The sequence below is a fragment of the Protopterus annectens genome, chromosome 1.part1 (genome assembly GCF_019279795.1).
Source record: "Protopterus annectens isolate FY-2018-M chromosome 1.part1, PAN1.0, whole genome shotgun sequence".
NCBI classification, from domain to species: Eukaryota; Metazoa; Chordata; order Ceratodontiformes; family Protopteridae; genus Protopterus; species Protopterus annectens.
Genome location: NC_056726.1, coordinates 349,343,848 through 349,362,940, shown reverse-complemented (window position 1 = coordinate 349,362,940; position 19,093 = coordinate 349,343,848). Strand labels below are relative to the sequence as shown.

General features: G+C 42.1%; 1 protein-coding gene across 1 annotated transcript in view; it reads right to left on the bottom strand.

Annotated features, from left to right (window-relative positions):
* LOC122804974 (aflatoxin B1 aldehyde reductase member 4-like) overlaps positions 1–19,093 on the bottom strand; it is a 306,195-nt gene that overhangs the window by 124,093 nt on the left and 163,009 nt on the right. The window contains exon 5 of the mRNA XM_044075223.1: positions 5,180–5,279. Within this exon, the coding sequence (XP_043931158.1) occupies positions 5,180–5,279 (100 nt within the window). The remainder of the gene's footprint in view (positions 1–5,179; positions 5,280–19,093) is intronic.

Sequence of the window (19,093 nt, the reverse complement as noted above, 5' to 3'; positions counted from 1 at the left end):
CCAGTTGGCAACCCATCTTGTAACGTACAGGTTTATGTTCAGGCTGGTGACTTTTTCTATAATACCCGAGTGAGGAATTGTGTCAAACGCCTTGGCGAGATCAATGTAGGCTGTGTGAACCACCTTTCCCTTGTCTATGGCCTTGGTGACTGTCTCGAAGAAGTCAACCAGGTTTAGTAGACATGACCTGCCCTTAAAGCCGAACTGGGTCAGGTCAAGTGTTTGGAGGTTCCCAATGTCTTTGTTACTCAGTTCCATGATGATGCACTCCATAGCCTTGCAGACCAGGCTAGTCAGACTTATGGGGCGATAGTTACAAGGGTCAGTTGTGGCCCCTCCTTTGTGGAGTGGAAAAACCATTGCTGTGTGCCATTCTATGGGCATGAAGCCTGTGGAGAGGCTGAGGTTGAACAGCATGTTTAGGTGGGGGGGGGGTTAGTTCGTTCTATAGTTTGTGCAAGACGCAGCCTGGGACACCATCTGGCCCCACTGATGCTGTGTTTTTGGCTTTTGAAAGGGCTGTTTTCACCTGTACTTCTGTGATTTCCAGGACACTACACTTTTCCAGTATTGTTGTGGGCCCTTTTGAAGGTGAGAGGGAGGTGAAGTTTGCACTGAATCTGCCAGGATGTTGGCAATATCAGTAGGTTCAGTATATTTTGTGCTATTTTGCACTAGCTCAGAGCATATCTGCGAGTTGCCACTTAGATTCTTGACATAGCTAAAGGCGGCTTTGTGGTTATCTTTCGAATCCTTGGCTATTTTTCTTTCAAAGTTAGCCTTGGATGATTTTATGAGGGACCTTAGTTTCTTACGGATACTGATCATGGATGTCTTTCCTTCTTGGGATTTGCTTTTTTTCTGAACTAGTTTCCTCCTTTTGTTGTATAACCAGTTTATGGCAGGGGTCCACCAGACAGGTTTCCTTCTCGTAGGGGAGGAAGTCTTGGATGGCACGATCCATGCATCCTTGTAGGTGCTCACAGAGTGCAACTGTAAAGGATTCTGCATCTTAGGCAGTGTTATCCTTTATCGTGGGGGCTGTGAAACTTACCACCTCTAAGTAAGGTGAAGTTTGCTTTAGAAAAGTTTTTCACTGTGGTTTCCTTGGTTGTGGGTGGTGGTGGTGGGGTGTGGACATCCAGGGTGATTAGTTTATGGTCTGATCTAACCAGTGACGGGTTAACCTCCGATACAGAACACCTGTCGCCCATATTGGTGATGACCAGGTCCAATATGCTGTGGCCTCTGGTAGGGGAGTTTACCAGCTGATCCAGGGCACTTGTTGATAAACTCCAGGAAGCGCTGAGTCTGGGAGTTTGTACTCAAGTAGTTTTCCCAGTTAATGGTAGGGTAATTGAAATCGCCCAATATCAGGGTGTTCGGTAGGACCTTTATGTTTTCCAGTGTCTCCAGAAAGACGGAGTGGTGGTCCTGGGTCATGGAGGGAGATCTGTAGCAGGCCACAATTTGCACTGCAGATTTGCCCGATGTTAGTTGCACATGGATGATCACAGAGGTATCATGCTGCGCCACTAACCTAGAGGTGTGGGTATCCTTGATGAATATGGATACACCCCCCCTCCTTTTGTGTTTCAGTCTGTGTTCTGTGGCCGAAATGTGTGGTACGAGTTGTAGCCCAGTAGTGCTGGAGTGCTCTCTGGAACCTTGAACCAGGTTTCATTTACTGCACAGATGTAGACGTTCTCCATATGTAGGAGTGCTTCGAGCACATGCATTTTGAGATTTTAAACTCCTGGCGTTGAGTAGCATAACCCTCATTTTTTTTTTTACTTGTGCTGTTTAAGGAAGTGGGTTTGAATTTTGAGCCTTGCCTAAAAAAGGCACTATGGGGACAGCAAGAGCCTTGGCCAGTATTCAAAACCCAAGGGGGTAACAGGTGCAAGAAGCAACGCGCCTTGTCAAGCATGTCATCCCAGGCTGACAGACAGTGGATCCCCTTTGAATGACACCAGAAGCTTAGCCAATTGTTGAAACTGATCATTTTTTCTTTATACTGAGGTATCATTCTTGGTGAGGGCAGGATGCTACTTCAGGGTCAGGGTCATACCCACCTGGGCTACATGATCAGAGAGCTCTTCCTGTCTCTTTTCATATAGTCCAGGGAGGTACATCTCCGGTCATTCACACCAACATGAACAATGACAGTCATATTTGTACTGGTTCTGGAGTGACCTGAGTGCTTGCGTTATGTGGCGGATTCTGGCTCCTGACAGGCAGCTAACAGTAACCTTCTCCTTGTCCAGCCCAGTGAGTGGGGCTGGAGTGTGCCTGACTATTGAGTCACCTATTACTGGTGTGTTAGGTATGTTATTTTGCCTTAAGGGCTGTGACTGTGCGGCACATTGATTTTGTGTTTTATGTGTTGTCTGGTTTAGGTGCAGGTTTTGTGGGTATCTGCTTTGGAGCTCTCTGATGCTTTTGCAGGTTTTTGTTTAGAGCCTCAGAGTATGATTTTGTGTATTTATGTGTATTTTTTGCCAGTGCTGGTTTAGTGGAGAGACCTTAGCCTCCAGTTTGGCTGTATAATTGCATCTCCGCATATGTTAGTGTTTTGTGGTAGGAGGAGGGGGCTGTCTGTGTACATGAGTCAGTTGTAACATTGCCTCAGGATACCCAGATTCACCAGCTGGACTGCAGAGTACACCTGAAGTTGCCCTTTGGTCATGCCTGAATAGTAGGGTGAGCTGCTTAGTTGGTGAGGGGTGGATAAAGAGCCTTGCCCTGCTGGGCAGTCAAGTGTCAGGGTATATTAGTGCAAACCATGCAAACGCGTTTTTTAAACTACTAACTTCTGGGATGGAATCACTCCTCCAAGGACAGATGGCTGCTCAAAGTTCCCCTCTTTCACAGGTGAGCAGAGAAACTTCCCTCTATCCAAGTAAGGTATGGGCAACTCAAACTTGTAACAGCCCTGAATTCAGCACTAGCCTGAAAACTGGACTATACTAGAAAGGCGGGAAACAAGAAAAATTTTTTTTTTTGAAAAGATAAGGCAAAAACAGTAAAAAGTACACTTAAAACAGCTTTAAAACGACTACAAATGATCAGAAAAGGCTATCGCACTTTAGTGTGTAGCCTACAACAGTTAAACAATTTAAACAAAACACAACTTTTTAAAAGTGCAGGCAGTCAAATAAGCACAATGTGAAAAAAACAAGCTTTTAAATCACAATAAGTGCTGGAAAATCAGCATTTAGGCGGAACACAGTTAAGTACAGCAAGAAAATACAGAAAACTGATACTCATTCACTCCAAAGTCTCTCATTACAGCACAGTGCTCCTCCAGGCATCTTCTGTAGTTACCTCCTACTGCTAAATCTAGGCGTCAAATATTGATTGTTCATATTTGCATTAATAATTCCAAAACCATGTTATATACAAGGTACCAGGATATTTTGTCTTGAAGCATATGTGATGGCAAACACAACTGTATTGATATTTGACTTCTATCAATGAGCATTTTCTAGAACTGTAAGGTGATAACTTCATTTTTAAAGGCTTAAGCCACACCCACTGGGAGTTAAAGACACACACTCAAGAGCTGTACCGGAGGGAATGAGTTAAGCTAGAAGGCTTATATCAGTTTAAGGCTTTCTAGTGCTTTCCAGTAGGTTAGTTACAGGAAAGATGGGAAACTAGCGCAGATGTGGTCTTTTAAACCAGAAAGTTGAAAGATATGGACAACTTCCCGAATGATCAATAAACTACAATTCCTGGGCCAAAAACCCCTCCTCTTGTGGTAGGCAGGCTACCTAGTACTTACCACTCCCACACTGATAAGCTAGAAGGCTGCACTCCAACACAAAGGCTTGGGGAGGCTCAGAAGCTTAACAGCCCTGGATACATCAACTCTGTACCTGGACTAGACTAGTTACGGGAAAGGTGGGGATCAAGCGCAAACACGGGCTTTAAAACCAGAAAGTTGAGAGATGGAAAAAAAACTGCCCAAACGGCCAGTAAACTACAATTTCTGGGCCAGAACCACTCCTCTTGTGGTAGATAGGCTACCTAGGCCTTATCACTCCCACTGAAAAGCTAGAAGGCTTCCCTCCAACACAGAATGGCTTGCGGGGGCTCAGAAGCTTAACAGTCCTGGATATAGCAACTCTGTATCTGGACTAGACTAGTAACAGGAAAGGTAGGAAACAAGCGCAAGAGCGGCTTTTAAACCAGAAGGTTGAAAGAGATGGGGAAAAACTGCCTATTTATTGTATATATTTCCTTCAATTTACTGTGCAAAAAAGTAAGCACTACAATAAAGAGGATTATACTCTATATAAAAATTAAATCCTAAAATGACATGACACTGTCTGCTTTCATCCCTCATGAAAAATCATCAATGCACCTCAGTCGCAATATTAACCATTTCACATCTCATTCATGTAGCACACACTGCAAAGTTATGCCTTTAGAAAGTTACTGCAAAAAGAAACCAACAGCAATCATTTACACAATACAAGTTATTTGTGTGGAGGTTAATGCAGGCTCTACCCCCGGCAGGTTATGAGGAATTGCAAATGACCAAACAAAGGTAGCTCTGGGTAAACATGCAAGAGTTACATATGAATGGGTAAATCTGCACTATCTACATATGAATGGGATATACTGCTGTTATACAATGTCATTTAGAAAATAAATTACTTGCCTTTGAAAATATTGACACTTCATTACCGACCTTCTCTTTCATCCTCTTGTCAAGAGCAGTTTCTGAAGACACCATAGAGTTCTACTGCACACACAAATCCCTGTAAATGATTTCTGCATCATACACCAATGCAGCTGCTACCATTTTATATACCCTAGTGGTAGCTTAGGATGTTGCTTTTTTTTTTTTTTTTAAGCATTTTATGGTACCAGCATTTTTTTTTTGTAGTTAGCAGAAGACAAAAATGTCAGCCAGAATTTGTTTCAACAGCCTCTCTGAAATACAGAACACTGCAGTTACTAAACTGATTTTTTGGAATCTGACCTTTCCCTGTCGATAACACTCCATTTACAGCAACCACTTGCTTCTGAACAACCAAGTGCAGCTGTTCACAGTTCTGAATATTATATTTCACAATAGTATGGTCTCAAACAGTAGGAAACCCTGAGCTTAGTACTCAGTGGGTACAAAGTATGGCTTATAGTATAATGCATTTAATGCAAATCTCACCTGTTTCTATACACCTCTGCCCAGCTGTTGCCAAAGAACCTTCCCACTGGTTGAGAGCAGTCCTTGTCTTCGTATTTATATTTCCCAGTCAATAGGCCACCTGCAAAATGAAGACAAAAAAATTAAGACTCTGAACACTGCTATACATCTTCACAAACAAAAGGAAAATGATTAAGTGACTCCTACAAAATAAGTGGAGGTGTGATCTATTCATGTGACACCAAGACTTTACAATACATTATTATGCAAAAGACTCCCAAATCAGAAGAGGCCAGACTGAGCAGCTACAGATATGGCTAAATTCAACACAATACTGGCATATGGCTAAACTCAACACAACACTGGCCTCTGGTACTAACAAATTACCCTGCTGAGTAGAAACATGAAAGGTACCCATCTATACAAATCAACTTAAGACTGAAACTTGTACAGCAAATTCATTTTAGACAGTCAATGCAGAATATGCAAGATACAGATATCTGCCTTAGTTTTAACACTCTACTCTAAATTCCAAAGGAAATACATGATCTGTGGAGTAACACCCTACAATTCAAGGCCGAATACCATGCAGAATAAACCAAAGGCAGTTTTGAAATCAAACAAAAAAGCATTTTATTATTTTATTTTACATTTGTTAACCGGGAAAGTCAGACTTGGAACAAAGCCAATTTTGAGCGGAGGCCAGGGGAGAAAGGCTTTAGATGCATGTCTTTGTAACATGGGAAGAAACCGGAACACCCGGAGGAAACCCACACAAACGCAGGAAGACATGCAGACTCCGCACAAAAGGCACCCCAGCTGAGAATCGACCCGGAGAACCTCTTGCTATGAGGCAACAATGCTACCACTGCGCCATCCAATGCATGTCGAGCAATATAACAATCCAAAACAACAGATGGGTCTGTGAAAGGGTAACACGTATTGGTCAAGTGCAGAGGATAGCAGGTCAAATAGAGAGGTGTGTTTTGGGGGGGCATCAGCTGCACTAGTTAAATTACAGTTCAACCTAAACTCAGTTTTCAAAAAGGTAGTTTGCTAAATGGCAACAGACTAAATGGGATGACAATGGGGATATGCAACAGACTAAATAAATGGAATGAAAATAGGGATATGCATGCAGTATAAGACAAAAGTGGGTTTATCAAGTATCTTTTACATTTACATAGCTCAACTGTATGTAAATTCGATTTTGAGCTTTAGCATGGGTTCTATGGTGGAGGGGAAATGTTCAGAAGGGACAGATCTTTCAGTAATGCCAGGGTGGAGTATTTGAAATTTGAACATTTTTGAATAATTATCAAAAAAGCAAGCAAATGGCATTTACTCGAGATCTCTATTGTTTCAGCACGGCTTGGTTATAGTGGTACTTTTTTTTTTGTTGGGAGGGTAGGCAATATGGTACTATATAGAAATCAGTTTTATTTGCGTGTCTGACTTTTGCACAATTTAGTATAGCATTTGAGCTAGTCATCTTTCTAATTTACAGTCCTATGTTGCCTATCGATCCCATGTTGGACTTTGTCACACATCAGAAAAGTTAGGATGCGTACCATGTTGAAGTGAAGAGCTGATATTATTACAAAATACCAAGTAAAGAGACTTCAGGTATAATTCAGAGAAGTACTGAAATGGTAATAAAGTTGGATGAACACAGGGGATAAAGTAAGTCATCACCCAGTGTGTAATGCAAGAGACAAACCCAAAGGCATCTGTTATCCCTATTCAAGAGGGGATGTAAGCAAGTAAAGCAAGCTAGAATGTTTCATTTTTAAAGTACCCCCCCCCCCCAAAAAAAAAAAAAAGTGACCAACAGTAGACAAGTATTTTTGTACTGGAACAGCCTCAGGATTGTTTGGCTCCACTTGGCCTTCTATTTATTCTCAAAGGTGTCAATCTAATTTTCCAGACAGCCCACACAGTTCTAAATACACACACAAAAATAAAATACAACAGGAAGAACAAAACAAATAGTTAACTTCTAAAAGAATAAGTGTCAAAGAGACTTGCTGCATTAAGTGTACAAAAAATATTTAGGGATATAACATGCAAAGGAAGTGCCACCATACCAAGTGAAAGACCACAAAACAGAAGGGCTGTGGGAACAGCAAAGCATTATGCCAAATGGAGAAGCAGCACTACTGTAGCACTAGAAGGAAAACTTGCATGGCACCACAACAAATTCATCCCTCTGAACCCAAAGCAGCGTGAGCAGTTACAATCAGTGCTGAGACAGGTAGCTGGCAAAGCAACAGGTAGGACAGCATAGCAGAACATGGACAGCAGTGTGGGAGTGAATATCAACACAGAACCTGTTCTTCATTAAAAAAACGGGAATAAAAGGGATAGAGGACAGTAGGAAAGCACAGGACAGGAAACAGAAAAAAAATGCAAGTGTAAGTAATACAGAGCAGATGGTGGGGGAGACTGCTTTCCATTAAAAGAGGGGAGGAATTGAGAAAGGTAATGAGGGATGGTTTTTGGTGGGATACTGGAAGAAGGTAAAGTAGTAAGTGCAGACAAACAAGGGTGGTATACAAAGGGTGGGATGTCAATGAAAAAAACAAGTAGGGAGCACATAAATGACAGGGATGGCTGGACAAGAAGGAAGGTATGGGCAATGACACACAAGGAAGTGGGTAACACTCAAGGGGACAGGGTGGGCTTTTAACATGGCTGACTGCCAGACCAACCTGAAAGGAAACACTTGGGCATCATACACCTGGGTGGCTAACTTTGTGGGCCAGTTGCTCCTCTAAAAGGCTAGGACTTGTTGAAAGAGTAACTCCAAATTTGTCCAATATACACTCCACGTTGCCAATGCAGCTGCCCACCTGCCTGCCCACCTCAGACACTACCAGCCTCCACATCTGGCACTATGTCTCTACATATGACACTGCTAGTCTTTATTCAGAACAGAAGCCCTCTACTCCTGAAATGGAAGAGAGCACAGCCCCCCCCCCCATGTCATCATCTCCAGCACACAATCTTCATTCCCGTTCTAAAAAAAAAAGCAGACAGGGGGCACAGTGACTCAGCAACAGCCACTGTAAATAGTGAAGGTTGAGGTTAACATAGCAGTGACACCTCCCTTTTCTCAACCAGACTTGTTTATGGAAAGCAAAATAGGAATAAAACAAGACTCACATGACATGAACAAGCACTGCAACTGTACACTAATGCTATACAACATACAGCCTATTGCCTACGGGGGCACTCCTGTCTTCTACATCTACCAGCCATAAACAAGGATTTGTTTTCCAGCTGCTTTGAAGCAAGCATTAAACACAGGTGATCAACTAACACAATGGAAGATAAATGTGTGTGTGGGGTGGGGATAATAATTTACACTACATCTCCTGAACCTCTGCTTCCTACTGTTTAAGCAAGTCAATGGCACATCCTTAGGTCATACCAAGGCCTGGACTGCACATCTGTATGGGTGATGTCCATGACATTAGCCAGCACCAATGCCAGTTCTTCCAAGTACCAAGCTTTTTAAAGGGACCATCATATCCCCCTGGCAGGTGCACAATGAAATCTTTCCATAGGCAGAAAAGGCAAATCCTGCTCTAACAGTACACCATTTTGTTTTTCTTACCACGTGTCACTGTTGGAACACCCGGACTCCATGTGCAAGTAGGAAAAAGGGGTTGTGGATGGGTTGTATTGGGTCACTGCTCCAGCCAAGGTCAATAAGGCAAAGACAAAAGTCATGGAATTTCATACAGTGAACATTTTCTTGTAAAAAAATTACTAATAATCTACCACGCTGAACAGAATATAAAACACAAAGCTCAACAAGAAGACATCTAGGTTTCTTTGCATAAAATGTAGAAAATGTTTATTTGTACTAATGTTGAATATTCATGTATTAGCAGTCTTTAAACAGCAAGGTGGCATACAAAAATGCAGTAAAGGACTACAACACACAGGGGTGAATTTTGTAGAATGGTCAAGGCCTTTACATCATAGATACAAAGTACAGGGATTTATTTCTACTCTTATTTTACATTTGTTAACCGGGAAAGTCAGACTGGATACAGGTTCATTTTCAGCAGAGACCTGGGGAGAAAAGCTCCAAATGTACATAAGTGTAAATACAGTGAAATTATTACATTGAATTATCACAACATAGAAATTTGTTTCATGATATATACACACAGGTACAGGATTTTCTGAAGTACACACACAGGAAATGGTTGGAAGTTAGTAGCCGAGAGGGAAATGGAAATTACATCCGAAAAGGGGAAACACAAAGTGGTTAACACACATGGTATCATCTATACTTTAAATCTTACCAGTAGGTGAGAGACCAACATTATTTCTGGACAGTTAAAGGATCAGAGTTTTATTCTTGTAGTAAGGTTCTCATTTATAGTTCATGTTTGAGTGGGGTTAGTCAGGGTTTGTACAGGGACAACGCCAAAGCGTTTTTAGTATTTCTTTAGGGATATTTTGAATTGGGATAAGGAGGGCACAGTAGTAAGTTCAGCAGGGAGTAAGTTCCAGGTTTTTACCAGCAGAGTTGGCAAATAGTGATTCACCAGCTGAATTGTTGGCTTTAACAGTTTGTACTAGTGTTCCATTGGAAGAACGGAGGGCTTTTAGGTTACTGTAGGAGCAATAATATTTTTCAGTATGGGTGTACTGTCTGGTTGGAAGAGAATTTTGTGAACTCTAAGTTGGTTATATTGAAGTTGATAGGGTAGTTCTAGCCAGTCTAGCGATTGAAGGTTTAGACAGTGATGGGTTCTACAAGCTGAACCTGTAGCAAATCTGGTAGTATTATTGTAGCAGCTGGTAAATTTGATGTTTGATTTGCTTAGGCTTATGAAGATGGGTGAGGCATAAAGAAGGGTTGATAACAGGTGTGTCCAGGCAATAACAGTTCTAGCAGATGGGGTTAGGAATCATTTAATCCTGTATAAAAATAGCCTAGTTTCTTAACTGTTTTGATAGTTTTGTCTATGTGAGCATCAAACTTCAGGTTGTCAAGGATTACCCCTAGTAGTTTAGTACAAGGTTCTAGGGAAATTATAGTACCATTGTTAGACGTTATGGTGAGAAGTGGTGAGGGGATCTTGCGAGTACGGGATAAGAGTAATAGTTTGGTTTTATTTGGGTTTAATAGACTGTGACCAGAGAACCGGTTCTCTACTTTGTTGAAAGTGATTTGGGATAAAGATTGTAAATCTGTGGGGGAGGTGACAGAGCAGATTAGGGTGGAGTCATCTGCATATTGAATACATGTTGCATCTGGGATGACTGTGCAAGTGAATATGGAGAACAGGAGGGGGCCTAATGGAGAACAGGAGGGGGCCTAATATAGATCCTTGGGGGACTCGAGGTTGACTGGTAAAAGGGAAGATAAGCTGTACTATGGAAAGATAACCTGCCACTTGGGTAAGAATGAAACCAGCTAATTGCTAGGTTATCTATAGGACCAGCCTTAGGTCAACTGGTGCCCTAGGCAAAAAAGCTCCATGGCGCCCTTCCCACACCACCTGGTGCCCCCATCCTGGTCTACCTACACCAAATAAATATTGGAAAAGTGCCCCTGCTAGAGCAGCGCCCTAGGCGGCCACCTAGTTGGCCTATGCCTAAGGCCGGCTATAGTTATCTATGGAGAGTGATTGTAGTGTGCGTCTAGGAGCAGCCGGTGATTTACTATATAAAATGCCTTGGATAGGTCTAGAAAGAGCTGAGGAGAGCTTGTTGTCATTATGGTTTTGATTTATTGTGTAAGAGAAGGGCTGAAGTTGTACTATGGGAAGGTCTAAATCTATGCTGGGAGAGGGCTAGGAGAGTGTTCTGATTCAGGTAGGCTAGAAATTGCTTATGGATGCATTTTTCCATTTTAGCCAAGGGAGATAGGCTGGCTATGGGCCTATAATTTGAGAGTTCAGTGAAGAGAATAATGTAGGAGATTTTCCAGATGGAGGGGATATAAGCTTCAAGAATAGTTTGATTGATTAAAATTTCATTAGCAGCTTTATGGAGAAACTCTGCGGGTAGTAGGCCTGCTGAAAGTGTGGTGGGTTTCAGTTTAAGTAGGGATTTAATAAAAGATGTTGGTACTGGATCAAACTTGAAGGGGATTTTATTATCGTGTGTGGGTATGGTAGTACTTGGAGGTATTGGGAGACAGTTTGTTGGCAAGGGATTGCACGGATTCTGTAAAGAAAGTGTTAAATGTGTTAGCAACAATTTTAGGAGGTTGTTGTAGGGTAGCTAAGGGGGTAGGGGTAGATAATTGACCTGGGTGGAGAAGTTTAAGCCTGACCAGAATTTTTGTGGTTGATTTGGGTGCTTCTGTTGCATATTATAGTAGTAACTTTTTTGTCTAGCATAATGGACTTGTGTTATTTCTCAACTGTATATAGGAGGTGATCTTTTAGTGGTTCTCCAGGAAGTCCATGCTTTGTTTCTGCTAATAATTTTTTGTCTTCTATCACTGGTTAACCATGATGCTGCTTTGTTATTGGTTCTGATAGTACGTTTGGGAGCATGGTTATCTAACAGAGCAAGAAATTAAAGTATGAAACTGCTTCATCTAATGGAAGTAGTTTTAGGTTGGATCAGTCACGTGAATCAAGTTAATTCTGGAAATTAGTCTGAATACAATTCTTATTACCCCTAATGGTTTTAAAGTTAAATTGTTGAGGGATGTCATTTCTTTTTCTGATTATATAGGTTAGGAAGTGGTCACCAATATCCTCAGGTAGGATTGCCTGTTTTATACATCTGGGGTTGGTTGTTTATTAATATCCAGTCTAGGATACTTTCCTTATTGTTAGGCTTATTGATTCTGGTAAGGGAATATATGATCTGGGAGAAGCCAAGTAAATTTGTGGGTGGAGGGGAAGTCTGATGAGCAGGTATTCCAGTCGATATTAAAGTCCCCATGGATGATAGTTTCTTGGGGGTAGTTAGTGGACAGCCACTGGATGATACCTTCCAAGGAATTTGTGTTGTCACCTGGAGGAATATAGATACAGGCAATGTTTATAGACATGTGTTTGTTGAGCTGGACCTTTGTGATGAGTATTTCTGCATCGCTGGTTATCAAGACATGTGGAGTACTAGTTTTGGATACTTCCAGTGTGGATTTATACAAGATGCTACTCCACCTCCCTTCCTAGCGACGCGATCAAATCTTAATATATTGTAACCTGGGGGTATAATCTCATTATCAGAGGTATTCGGTTTGAGTCAGGTTTCAGAAAGGCAAAACACATCAGGGGTGTACACATCCAGGAGGGCATGTATTTTAGTATTATTTATACTTCTGTTTAGGTGACACACTAGGAATGAGTTGGAGGCCTTATTTGAGTTTCGTAGGCTGGTGAAGGTGTTATTTGTGGAGTTGATAGTAACAGGTGGGGTTGGGCCTGAGTTAGGGTGGATGTCACTGTCCTCTGAGGTTAGGTAGTGATCTAATGGCAGGTTTCTGGAGTTTTAGTAAGAGTTTGTGATGGTATTTATTTCTATGATTGATATACATGGCTCGAATGGGATGCAGAGTTTTTACATTAGAAGAGTTTGATGAGAAGTGGGGTAGTATTTGTTTAGAGTTATGTGGCAGATTAACAGTGGTGGTTTTGAATTTGAATCTAGGCTAGTATGAGCCAAGGAGGTATTGCGATTCATAGGCTGTGAGAAGATAGAGAATTATAAGTGGGGGTATTAGGCAGTAAAAAGGTTTTGATTTTGGAGGTGTGAAGGCAGTATGTGGAGGCATTTTAGGGGTGTTTAAGTAATACTTGTTAGAAAGTAGAGGTGGAGTGTTAATAATTAGTGTAGAGTGAGAGATTGGAGTTTGAGTAGTGGGTTGGGTCCTACGAATGAATGGGAGAGTGATGACTGCTTCTGATGAATGGGAGTGGTTTCAGACGAGGGTGTGTGTGAAATGTAGGAGCACTGGGGGCGGGTGAGAATTGGGGGCAGGGTAGGGGAGCAGAGCAGGTAGAATGCAGGCCAGGCTGAAAACAATAACAATCAGTAGAGTAGACAGTAAATTTAGAAGTATGCACAAAGGGAGAAGGGTAAACCCCAAGGACTAAAAGTGGGAGAAGCAGTTATGTTCGTAGGGTAGAAAGAGATAATGAAAAATTACACTAATAAAAGCTGTTACACTAAAGGTAAGTGTGAACAGAAAAAAATACACTAGTAAGTTAAAAAGCTGCTACACCTAAAGGTAATTGTTAACAGGTATGTACAGTGTGCCATCTAGTGGCAAAACTGTGTAAATATATCAATGGCCATGGTGGGAGATCCTAGGGCCAGTAAGAACAGAAGGAGAGGCGTTTAGAAACTAAAAACAGGCTGCAGAAGGGCAAGTGTGTGGGTACAGAGTAAGGGAGGATTGGGTGCTGCAACACCTGGTAGAGAGCATGTTCTAACCACCTAGCAGGAGTATAGGAATATCTTCTATAACAGTGTAAACATTATATACACATACTTTCATTAATTCCTTTAAATTGCGGAGATAGTATGTTCAGAGTAGTTTTATCGGGTCCTTTACTGGAATAGGTTGTCTAGGCTTAAAATGGCCCTTCATGGTAGATGGCCTAGTATTCACTATAATGCATGTAAATGGTGATGGACTGCAATTATTCAAAGCTTTTGTAAATCAGCATAAATTTTAATGAAGCTGAGAAACATGGTGTTACCCATAAAGCTTTAAAAAGCTTATTTGGTGGCATCTGTACACAGCCAGGCTTGGAGAAAATCATAGCTACTCGATTTAAACTTATTTTGATAGATTCTAAAACAGTGTTCTAGACATATCTCAACCTCCTAGAGCAAGAAATCTGGACAAAGCCATAAATAAAGTTGATGGAACAGGTTTTGCATTAACATGAATTTTCTTAAGGGTATGAAGTCTTAAAACTTAAATGCCTGTCATTATTTTCTAACCTCTGTCTTTAATGAGTTACCACTAATTTTCCAGAAAAACACAATTTTATGAAAAACAGACAAAAAAATGAGGCAAAATCTGGACATTCTGCAAAAATCTGTACAGTTGAGAAGTATGGAACTTCCAGACAGCTACAGCAGGTTTTGAAAAAAATCTCAGTGCTTTGAGTCTTTAAATTGTGGACAATAGTTTAGTACTTGAAGGGTCTCAAAACGTAGTGGCTGCTTCTTATCTGAAGTGTATTTTTTTTCAGTGTGGGCAGCAGTTCATAAATTAAGCTGAAAATAAAAATGCTGTGTTATGTATTGGCAGTTAAGAAGGTGCAGTAGTTTTCCAGGTTAGGAACGAGATGAATAAATCTTAATACTGAACTTTAATTTTTGTTTTTGCTCCGTACAACACAGTTGTGACGATAGTAAAGAAACGACTAGTAGTACATATTCAAGTTTCAGTACCAAAATAATAATGGTTTGTATTCCAGTTATACAAGTCAGTGCAAGGTCTGGCCATATTATCTAGTCCATCAGTGCCCTGTACTTTATCCCATTATTTCCATGGGGCGAACCAAGCTCAGACATGACTAACTTGCACAGTGCATGCCAACAGTCATGTAGCAGCACCCCAAAATCAGTCCCTGGTGGAGAAGATACTCACATACAGCATTCCCCTAGATGACAAGGCTAATGCGTTTACCTCCCTTGACCATACCCTATATTCTAGTGTTGCAGCCCAACCGTCACAGTGTCCCAACCACCTCTTGTGCAAATGTGGACTGCGCTTCCCTTATCCTGTGTTGGTTTGTTGACATTTGATGCACAGTATGGCCAAGACCATGTAGTCACCTGTACAGCTGGTGTACAAAAACATGCACTACATTATTCTTTGTCGTCTATGTCACGGCCCATAGCTGCAGACCAGATGTCACTATTTTGTCAGTGTTGCAATGCATTGGCTCCTGATGCCTTGCATGCCTCCACTGTCTTCAGTCTCTCCTCCTTGTCTTGTTACAACTGCTACATTATTAAGGACATGTACTTGCATGGTAGTGTCTACCTACACAGACAGTTTTCACAAAATCATGTTATAGAGCAAGACGGTACTAAACTGTAGTACAATACAAGGTGTCTTAACAGTAATATCTACCATTTAGATTTCTAAAGACTTTCTGGCATGGGTTGTATATCATTTTAATTACTGCCTACAGGTTGTAAATTGGTTTCATCATCCATTGCTCAAGAGTATATATGGCATCACCTGCAACTAGACAACATGTGGCCTGCTTCCACAATGCATCATACTTCCATGTACAGATAATGTGCACCTACCAAGACAGAAGTCTCCTCCCAAAAAAACACTATAAATGGGCAGTTCACATGTTTGGCACAAATCCAGCCTAGGTGGAACACAGAATACCCAGAGTTTTCCTGACCACTTGGCAGTTTGATCGGGAAGTGGTATCCCCTTCTAACATAAATATAGACACACACACACACACACACACACACACACACACACACACAGCTGAGAGACTACTGCTGGTGTAGGACTGCATTGGAATCGAGACGATTTATTGGAAGTATCCAAATCTTAAATGCTTTTATTATACTACAGATTCAAATAACAGTAACTTTGTTTTAAATGTTTGTTTCTTGGAGTTAGAAAAAAGTTGTGTCTTACCATAACGTTCCATCTGTGTTGATCTTCATCCATTCATCACTGATAGGTTATCGGTTCCATCCTTGGGAACAGAGTCTGCCTTGTACCAAGATCGCGCCAGCCAAAAACTCTTGAGCTAAGCTTTTACCCACAATACCCTTCTACCGGTTACCTCAGACAGAGTTTGCCCTAACTTAGTAAAGTAGAGGCAGTCTCTTAGCAAAAACATTAATCCAGGAGATGGACCCAAATTATCCCCCATGAGCCTCTAGGATGGGGAAGGAGGGTGGGACGTGATGAATGGATGAAGATCAACAACACAGATGAACGTTATGGTAAGACATAGCTTCATCTGATGTTGTTAATCTTCATCCCATTCATCACTGATATGACCGAGTTCCCAGCTTCCTTGTGTCACTTGGGCGGATGTTATGAAAGAACATTCCTGAGCACCACAGAGCCAAAAGAAGCTCATCCTCTGGAGACCATGAGTGATAAATGTATGTGATAAGCCTATGTAACTGCTGCATAGTCGTCGTCCATGGAAGCTCTAAAGTGGAACGCCACAGAAGTTGCTACTGATCTGGTGGAGTGAGCCCTGATGTTTGGGGGAGCAGACTCTTTCTTGGGGATAAATGAAAATTATACAGTCCAAGCCATTTAGATAAGATCATTTTAGAGACCGACTTTCCCATTTTTGGACCAGAAAAGGATATGAATAACTGGTCTGATTTACGGATTGTTTTTGTCCCAAGTAAAATCTCAGCTGTCTGTGGACATCAAGCAAATGTAAATACTCTCCCTTGTTTGAAAATTTAGGAAAGAACACTGGATGGTCAACAGTCCGAGTAATAGAAAACTCGGATTACTTTGGGAAGGAAAGAAGGATTGGTCCATACTGATAAGCTATCCTTATGGAAAATCAAGTAAGGACAGTGCCTGCAAAGAGCCCGGAGCTCAGAAATGCATCTGGCCAATGTAATGGCCACCAGAAACAGAGATTTCCAAGATAGAAACTTAATGTCAAAAGTGGCTGCTGGCTCAAAAGGAGGCAGTGTCAAAGACTAAGACTAGTGAGACTCCACGTTTCTATGGGCTGCCTAATTGGAGGCCTGTACTGATGGACCCCTTTCAAAAAGGTTTTGCTTAGACAATGAGAAACTGAGGAGTCACCAAAACCATTATGAAAATTTGAAATGGCAGCTTAATGAACTCTTATAGTTGAAACTGCGGCACCCTCTTCAAAGAAGTTTGATAGTACTGGGGTACAGCAGAGACCGGTGCAGAATATGGGTCTAGTTTTCTCGGTCTAGACGTTTCCTGGTGGTTGGTTTATGCGAAGCCAGGATAATGTCACATACTGGAGAGGAAAGATTACAATGCCCGGTGATCATCAGAAGTGGAGAAGCCAAGCTGTGAGCTTCAGACTGGTCAAGTTCAGGTGGCTCAACCCTTGGGGGTGAGAAATCACATCAGGTGTTGGATCCAAGATCCATGGTCTGCAAAGTAAATGAGGCTGAATAAAGTGGAACCATACCTGTCGAGGCCAATATGGTGCTATGAGGATCACTTTGCTTTTCAACTGAAGAGCTTTCTTCACGAACGGAGGAATCAAGAGGAATGGGAGGATAACCATAAAGCAGTCCTGTGGGCCAATCGTATATCAGAGTGTCCCTCTGGGACTCCCCCTGCGGGGGAATTGGGACAAAATAGTTGCTGCATTTGTGGATGGACAGGGAGGAGAATGGGTCGCAGCAAGGCTGGCCCCAACAACTGAAAATCTTTGCCGCTGTGTTGGGGTTAAGGGACCACTCGTGAGACAGGAGAATGCATCACGCTGGAAATCTCTGGGATACGAGTTGATATCAGAAAGTGGTTGGAAGCCATCGCCAAACTCTCATGGCCTCTCGACATAGGGGGTAGGGACTTGGTTCCTCCTCGTTTGCTGATATACCAAACTACTGACATGTAGTCCGACTGGATAGCAACTGTTCCCGAAGGAAGGGCAGACTGAAATGCTTGCAACACCAAAAGCACTGCCCTCAATTCTAGAACATTTATATACAGATTAGCCTCTAAAATCAGACCATGTGCCTTGGACCATCATTCCCTGAAAATGCCCCAATCAGGGAAGCATCTTTGGTTACAATGGTGCTGGGCTGAGAAAGGTGGAAAGAACAGCTCCAAAGTGCCGTCTCTGACTTCATCCACCAAGATAGGTCTTACTTGCATCGATTTGTTATTTGAATCTGGAATTATAACGGGTGACTGTTTGGATACCACTGGGTTAACAAAAACCACTGTGGGAGTCTCATGTGAAGCCTTGCCAGGGGTACTATTGATATGGATGCTGCCATTGACCCCAACAACTGCAGGACCTCTTGAGCTGAAACCATGTCGTGGCAGAGGATCACTCGGAGCTGGATCCTTAGACTTCGTAGCCTGTGATCTGGGAGAGAGATTAAGCAAGAACAGGTACTGAAAATCACTCCTATAAATTCCAAAGATTGGATTTCTCCCAGTTTATAAAAATTCCCGGATGATTTGCCAAAGAGGGTGTAGTACAAGGCTGTTACCAGTAGATGCTTCGTGGGAGCAGTGAGGAGCCAATAGTCTAGGTATGGAAACACCCGGAATCCTTGTAGTCTCAAGTGAGCTGTCACTGCTGCCACGCATTTGGTGAACACTCTGGGGGCTGTAGAGAGTCCGAAGGGCAGAGCATGGAATTGGTAAGGATTGGCTCCCAGCCAGAAGCGAAGGAACCTTCTGGAGCATTTGACCATTTTGATGTGGTAATACGCATCCTGTAGGTCTATCGAGCACATCCAATCACCTTCCTCCAGAAAGGGTGAATGGACTGAACAGTCACCATCTAGAATTTTATCTGGGTGATTAACTTGTTTAAACAGCTGAGGTCCAAAATTTTGTCTCCAGTCCCCTGCCATTTTTGGCACCAAAAAAAATCTGAGTAGAATCCAGATTCGATTTGGTCTGGTGGGACTTTTTGGATGACCCTTTTTAAATACAGCTTTTCTATCTGTAGAACTGTTTCTTCCCTGGGTGGAACATTGGGAATTTGTTTTGGTGGCTTTGGGTAGGATTCAAATGGAATTTGGTAACCTCTGGTTATTATCTTCTGCACCCAAGAATCAGTGGTAATTAATAGCCAGGCACTGGGGTGCAGAGAAAGACATCCCCCGATTGCTTCCAGAGGAAAGCAGTCGGGCTGCTCTTCAGGAGCGCTGATGGGGCTTGCCCAGAGAATGAATCTCTGGAACCCTGATTACACAGACCCCCTCTGCATCTGTAGGGGTGTCTTCCGGAAGAGTTGTCGCCTC